Genomic DNA, 7,498 nt, shown 5'->3' with positions numbered 1-7,498 from the left:
AAAAACCAAACGGTGAGGAAAGCTAGACCAGCGTGTCTTTTCCGTTCCGATTCCTGGGATAGATTTCAGTTTCTTTCCGAAAAGGGTTTCCCTGGAGAAGGAAGAATAAATTATACAACTCGTGATTGTCTTTATATCCATTATATCGCTTACCGGGCATCGGGTTTGTATACTATCGTGCCATTATTTTTTATACAATAGTTGCCATTAAAATTAATTCTCTATCTGAGCAGTCTTTCTCGATGAGCTGTGGCCTGATGAATTTTATCTTCTCTAGTTTACAATCATATATAATTTCTACAATCGTTTCTACCTCATCCATCGTCACAATATAAAGTTTAATATAAAATAAATTCTTCCCAATTACCTCTATTGACCGAGTGAGGTACGACAATACTTCAGATCCACCAAAAAGTAGTAATAGTAGTACGTATCCTTTTGCCCTTTTTGACTAGCGACTGTACCAGCCCCAACATCAATGATCGGCCAAAAACGATAGGAACGATTTCGTGTGAGGGTTCAGCTTTTGCGGCGAGTCATCGTCGAGCGCGTTCATGGCGTCCCAGGAGAGATTTTCCATGTTATCCTCCCGGAAGTATGATTTCACCGTGGGTTTCAGTGCACCTTCGGGAGCTTCTTGGGTATTTTCAGCTTTCACTGTGCCGTCGGAGGTTCCATTCGACACAGATCCGGTCACACCGTTGTCTAGGACCGGAGGATTGCCTGCATCATTAGAGGCGTGTAGAGAAGATGAATCACTTTTGTTTATACGTTCTCTTCCATTAGACATCTGATTAGTCAGTTCTTTCGAGACTTCGGTAGATGGCGAAGACTTCGGTGTAGTCTTACCGTTTTCGTGATGTTTTTCAGTGCCACCGACGCCGCATTCTTTCGGTGGTAAAGTTCCCGCATCATGTGGAGCCTTTGTTGACTTATTTGTTTCAACCGAATTCGTGCCTTGGGCGGGTGATGAAAGTGTAGCCCTACTTTGACCATTACCCCCAGGAGATTTTTGCATCTCCGGAACGCTTTTCGGGGTCGGCGGTCGGATGGGGCTTTTAGGTGGTTGCTTTGGCGATAGTTGTTGTTGTTGTTTTGCCGACGCCACACCGAGAACGGCCCGGGGTGATGTGGCCGAGGTGTTACCCGCCTGCCGCTTCGGTGACGGCGTCGAGCAGGTGATGGTAATCTTCGGTAGTGCTGCTAATCGTTCCAACCGTGGGGAGAGTCCTTTTTTTACCGGCGAACGTTCCGTCCGAATGGTTCCGACCGTTGGCGAGGGTGGCGCTTTCTTAGTCGGCGACGCCGGTGAATCGCGGGTAATGGTGGCCACAATCTTTCCGTCCTCGCTGACGCGTACGTTTCGCTTGGACGCTTGCGACGCGGGAGGTGTCTTCTTTTCCGGTGCCGCTTTGGTGCGTGACGATGACCGGCGAGTGTTTTCCTTGTCGTGGATTGTGCGCGCACCGTTCTGGGGGGATGGTGGTTTCCCAACACCGGCCGGTGTGCCCCGTGAGTTGGAGTTTGCCCTGATTCCAGTGGCTTTTGGTGTGACCACCGCTTCCGGTGATGATTTTTCCTGCTGCCCCCGAACAGTACATTCTCCATTTGCCGTGGGTTGCTTCGATTCACCGCTAGGCGGCACCTCGCGAACCGATTCAATTGATTGGGTAGAAGTTGTGGTTGGAACCGCCGGTTGCTGAGGTTCGCTGAGATACTTGCTGTACAGCTTTGCGAACAAATCTTCCGGCAGATTCGAATGGTAGAGATCGAGCGCCATCAGGAGGAAGGCTTTTGTTCGTGAACACAAATTGGGTACGGTGATCAGGGCTTTGCGGATCGTGAACAGCAGATCGGTGATTTCCTTCCGGTGGTCTTCCTTCGCCACCGCACCGTTCAGTGTTATCTGCTCCAGCAGGAGCTTCGCAAACTCGGCATCCATCTGGTGCGGTGGTTGCTGTTGTGTGGCAGCGCTTTTGGTGATCTCCTGCTCCAGCTCGGACGTCAGCAGCAGCAGCAACGACTGGCCGAGGATGTTGATGCGCCGGCCGTTAAGCACCTTCTTCCGGTTGTAGTACTCACCGAGCAGCGTGACGGAGTTGTAGAAACGCTGCGGATCACTTTGCTTCAACCGCTCGATGGCGAGGAAGTTTTGCTGCAGCGTACCGATCATGGCATTGCGAATTTTCGTCTCCTGTATCATGGCGTCTCCGAGCTGATGTGAGCCGAACACGGTCGCCATCTTGACGGCGAACTTGTTATCCGCCAGGGCCGCCTCGTTGAGGTGAGCGAAGAGAGTACTGAAACGATAAGGTACGAATTAGAATTTGTTTATGTGAAAAAGTAAAAAAAAAATGGAACATGCTGTATCGACGCAGCGACACAACGAGAAATGTCAACAGACGATAAACACGTGGAGCTTCAAGGCCACGTGTTTGAAACACGTGCTGTTTTACGTAAGTCAATTACGATTCTGCTTCTTCTTTCCCCTTCAATGCGAGCGAGCAAAAGTGAAGAAAATCAATTTATGATTTTGCCCTTTGCTCATCTGCTGTGTTTTTCTTACGGTATTCACATGTTGCAACATAACTATAAAAATTATGTTTAATTTTTTACAACTTCCGTTCGCGTGCCCTCCGATCTCTTTTGAGATGTATTTGTTCTGATAACACAACCATCCGAAGGACAACAATATGAACCTCTCTATCGCTTCCTACTACTGTCTTGCCGGGTAAAACATGTGGCATACAGCTTCAACATTTTAAAACAACAATTCACATTTTTTCTCGACTTCACCAGTACACATGCGGTGAATGGGTTTATTTCAAATAATTTATTTTGAATTATTGTAATTTCTGTTGTACTCGTAACACGCGGTTGTTGTTTTCGCTTGTCATCATCCACCGGGTGGCTCCATTATCGGCGTGTGTGCGTGTTTGTGTGTTCGTTATCAGCCACTTGCGCTCGGAGGTATTGCCTTCCCACACATTGGACAAAAAAGTGGACGCATTTTTTTTCCTCTTTCATTTCGTTGAGGTAAACATAAATGTGGAGTGCATATTAGATTAAATAAAAAAGCATTCAACAAGTCAGCTCAAACTCGGAGCCCTTTCCCGGTGGATGTCGTTATTTTCAACCCCCGACCGATGGTGGGAACATTGAAGGTATTTTTTGGTGCATCGTTGTGAACGCAATTCCCAGCGGCGGTTCTGCGTGATATCAATCTTTAACCTCTGTGAAGGGCGCTGTGACGCACCGCGAACCTTTTGGTTTCAAAATAAAGTTCGTCGTCAACACACCTAGCAGAAGGTAAATTTGAACACATTGCAACATCGACTGTTTACAGAGAATAAAAAAATTAAAAATTGAACCATCAATCATGTTGATTTGGGCACAATTTGCGCCAGATCTCAGACGATCGATCAAAAATGGCAGCAAGTAAGAAAGCCGAAACGAACCAGTTGTATTTTCTGATGCGTTGAAAAACTTTCTTAACTGACCGACGATTGTGTTTTTATGTATTTTAATCGGTAACGCGTAAAGCCTCTTCAATTAGTGTCGAGACGCCATCTTTTTTCCTCGTTAAAAGCCTGTTCCCACCAAAACAACAATGGATGCTGGTTGGGCTGCCCCCATGCCACCCGATCGTGCGTCGATCACATCGTACATTTCCTGGTGGCTTTGTAAGAGGAAAAAACCGGCACTGAAACTGGTTTTTCTCATCGATGCCTGTCCGTCGTGGTACCGTTTAACTGACGCACAGTATTATGCATCGTGGCCGTAACCTAACCGTTAACTGAATGGTGCAACTCCGTGCCGGCGTCGGTTGGAAGGCGAAAGGATCGTGATCATATCCATAAAGATGAATCATGCAAAGAGAAGTGGCTTCGGGCAAATGCCTAACCCAAGCGAAGGTTTCGAGGTTGGGAAAAACCACACGGAAGCCAACCGTAGGATTAATTTGATATACTAAAAAACGATTGGCGAAAACTACTTACTTGAGCGTTTGATCGTCGTTGATGCGCCTTAGAAACAGTTCGGCAAACTGGCGCAGATGGTAGGTGAGCGTGATCGTTTCGGCGTACGGGTCCATTTTGTCAATTTCCTGCCGTATTTCATCGTACACGTTTGATTGGGGCTGCTGCGGTTGTTGCTCCGATCCGGCAGCTGGCGTGCTCTTGATTAGTTCCATCGTCTTCCGCTTCTTCTGGGGCAGTTTATGCTGTCGCGAAGGGCAGTTATACAGGGGGAAAAAACACCACAACAACACCGGCCCCACCCGGTAACCGGAAACCGGTGGCGGTAACACGTGCTCTACCGGTACGCGAAACTGCGATCGCGAAATCGAGTACACCACAAGCGACGGTTTCTATTTCGGAGGGGGCTTGCGGTTCGATGGAGCACTTTTATTTCCACGCACGCAAGATCGTATGAATTATGATGCGACAATTTTCCACCCGAAAGGGTCACTAACACTTGGGGAGGGTGTTGGGTTCCGCGCTGAAACCTGACTCGACACGACACCCTTTGGAACGCCCGGTTGGATCTTCCTTCACTCCTCCAAGGGACAACAACGACGATCGCACTCAATCGCGGCAGATGTTCTTGATGTTTTATTCCTCCATAAGTGGAGGAGCTTTAATCCACAAATAAAGCGTTGACTGACAAATTCGCGATGTGCTCAACGTGCCGGATGGAGAGGATGGACTGCACTGATCCGTTTAAATACGCAGCCACTTCACTTAGGTGACCTATCTCTCTACCCTCGGCGTAAGTAAGGGTATGATGCTTCACAGTCAAAAGAAGGAGGGAAAAAAACAACCTCCCCTTTAAAACTCCCTTGTGGGCTTTCCTACCGGGATCGGACCTTCGGGGTAGAACGGGGCGGGAATGGGTAAATGTTAACGATGCCCCGGTTTGGAGGCAGCGACTTGCGTTCGGGCTCGACAACGGTGCCTACAACCGACCGCGGTTCAAACGAGACTGGCGAGCGGATCGAGAGCACTCTCGTAAAGGAGCGTTAATGTGCGGCACATGGCTCGCAACGTTGGGGGGTTTGTGTAACGGGGGCCTGGGGGGAAGCACCCCAAAGACGGTGTGCGTTAAGAAATTTAATTCAACCTTAAGCCGGTTCGCGGAGCAGAGAGTAGGTTCAATTGAATCGCTCAAAAATTCGCGCTCATTCTCCGGCGCCACCCGGTGTTCCCGCGGTGTGCCCCGTTTTCATGTAGTGGTGGTTCCGTCGCGACGTCCAACGGAATCTCAAAACAAGCGCACGGATAGGAGGGAAGAGCTCGCGAGACAACACCGCGAGAACACCGCCAGATCAACCGCGTCCAACCGGCGGAAAGCGGCAAAAACAACGACGTTCCGTTCAACCAAACGTTGGCCGGTGCGCGCGTGTTAGTGGTGACGGTTGCGTACTGTCCCTTCCGCTTCCCTTTCCCCGCTCGTACCTTGCGCCAACGGAGGTGAGCCAACATAAAAAAGCATAACGAACCGCGCGGGGAGGAAACGGCAAGCAAACCGGTTCCCCTACCGGTGCGTTGGACTCGAACGGCAATGACGCACTAACTAACACAGATCATCGAGCCCCGGCGTCACAAAGACCTGGGCCAGTCACATGGACCCGAGCGGTATCGGCACGTGCTAGGGGAGGTTGGGGATAAATGTGAGGCTCGTAACAATAGGCAGCGGAGTGGGTTATTTAAATTACAATTTTCGAAGCCGTGGAATCGTCCAGATTGACCTTCGGAAGGGAATGATAATTCAACAAGTAGCATTAGGTAACGAGACCATTTAACTGATGAAATCAGTGGCTCTTAATGATTAAAAAAAAAAATTTAAAAAAAAACATTACCTCGCAGTTAGTCTAAAAATAAAATGCAAACTTAGTCCTTATGCAAATAACACACAAAAAACCCATCCATTTAGGGTACAGATTGTGAGCGTAGAAAGGTAGATTACGATTTTAAAATACCTCAACGTTAAATCACTTCTGCCAAATAAACGTAAATTAAAACACTTACGGGTTAACGAGGGTAAACATTTTAAAAGTTACCTAAACGAAACACAATCAGGTTACGTAAAATTATTTACCCTAAACTGGATCTTCATACCCGTTAGTTTTCTTTTCCACAGACACGAGACACCAACAGGTGTATGCCATTTCCCAAGAGCAAGGTCATCGTCGTCAACGTCAGGCCCGATGGGGTAGCAGAAGGTATATTTTTATCCGAACCGTTTAGGCAACGAAATATCCCCTAACTTATTTGCGAAGGCAGTGGACAACGTCATAAAGGATGTGATCGTTTTTTTTCTCCATTGGCGTTTAGCTGCGGGAAATTCGGGTTATAACGCCTTTTTTTTTTGTTAGCACTTCTAGGGGAGTTGTGATATATTTTTCCCTTTTTTTCGTTGTTCGAAAATAACGAACACGAGAATGGTGGTACGTGAATTACTGGAGTTGAAAGTGGTATTTAAAATAAATCTTACGCACATAATGATCTCGCAGGATCGAATGAACTTTATCTTAAAGGATAGTATTTTTCTTCATGTCAAGTCATATCACATCGAACAAGCGAATTTCACATAAAAAAATGCGCATAAGTGACTATTATATGAGAGTTCTGATGTTACCAAAAAGTGAACCATGAATGGGAAAAATCTAATCATCAATACATTATGAGTCGTTTTCTTCGGTATCTCATCCATGGAAGTGTGAACATCGTGCGAAAGCCCGAGACGCATGTGCGCACCCTTAAAGATGTGTGAACTTGTCAAGTTGTGTGTCTTTATCGTGTCTTTTTATGATCAACGCCATCCGTCCCATTCGCAAGGATACAGGTGGACGACGGTGGGTCGCCTTTTACAGCAGTAGCTGCACCAACGTTATTATCGCCATTCGTTACCACGAACGGATGCCGCTGGTGTAACGTGGAACCATTTTCAGTGGCCGGGCCAAACGGTGGCGACAGACCACCACCGGGCACTGGCGTCGACCACGGTGTGACGGTCGTGGCCTGGATACCAGAGTGCTGCTCAGTAGGATGCAGTGTGGATGAGTGGGGATGTAGGTGGTTCAGCTGGCCCGCGCTCTGATAGATACTAGACTCCAGGTGGCTGCTATAGTTGAACAGAGCTCTCAATCTGTCGGGTCGGACATTCGGATTGGCAAAACAGGGGTTGAAATGGAGAGTGTGTTTGTACAGGAAAATAGAAAGAATGAGACGAAAAGAGAGCAACGGTTAGCAGGATTGAAAGGGTGCGTGTAGGAGCGTTTAAAACAATAAAAATGAAACGATGAAAATGCATTACGCAGGCATGTTAGCTGGCGGAAAAAAAAACAGAAAAGCTATTAACCAACACCGAAACCGAGCGATTTGTTCTAGGGGTCGTTAGTTGCAGTTATTAGTAAAACAAATTCAATATGCATGATAACGCACCGCAGTCTTAAAACTCTTGGCACGGTATACGGCTTACGTTCGTTACAGAATTT

General features: G+C 47.5%; 1 protein-coding gene across 1 annotated transcript; it reads right to left on the bottom strand.

The window, feature by feature from the left end:
- Positions 1-475: 475 nt before the first annotated feature.
- LOC131294399 (uncharacterized) lies at positions 476-7,325 on the bottom strand. The gene is made up of 4 exons (XM_058322447.1): positions 7,318-7,325; positions 6,912-7,149; positions 3,999-4,222; positions 476-2,300 (listed from the first exon to the last, which is right to left on the bottom strand). The coding sequence occupies exons 1-4, from the start codon at positions 7,323-7,325 to the stop codon at positions 476-478; spliced, it is 2,295 nt and encodes a 764-aa protein (XP_058178430.1).
- Between the last annotated feature and the right edge of the window lie 173 nt (positions 7,326-7,498).

This window comes from Anopheles ziemanni, chromosome 2 (assembly GCF_943734765.1).
Source record: "Anopheles ziemanni chromosome 2, idAnoZiCoDA_A2_x.2, whole genome shotgun sequence".
NCBI classification, from domain to species: Eukaryota; Metazoa; Arthropoda; class Insecta; order Diptera; family Culicidae; genus Anopheles; species Anopheles ziemanni.
Note: the sequence above shows the minus strand (reverse complement) of the source record. Positions and strands in the feature narration are given on the sequence as shown.

Excerpts from the sequence above, each read along its gene's own strand:
- LOC131294399 (XM_058322447.1), bottom strand. Across the intron at positions 4,223-6,911 it reads ACCAGCGGCATCCGTTCGTG|CATAAACTGCCCCAGAAGAA; the intron begins GTAACGAATGGC and ends CCTTCGCGACAG. Across the intron at positions 2,301-3,998 it reads AACGACGATCAAACGCTCAA|TACTCTCTTCGCTCACCTCA; the intron begins GTAAGTAGTTTT and ends TTATCGTTTCAG.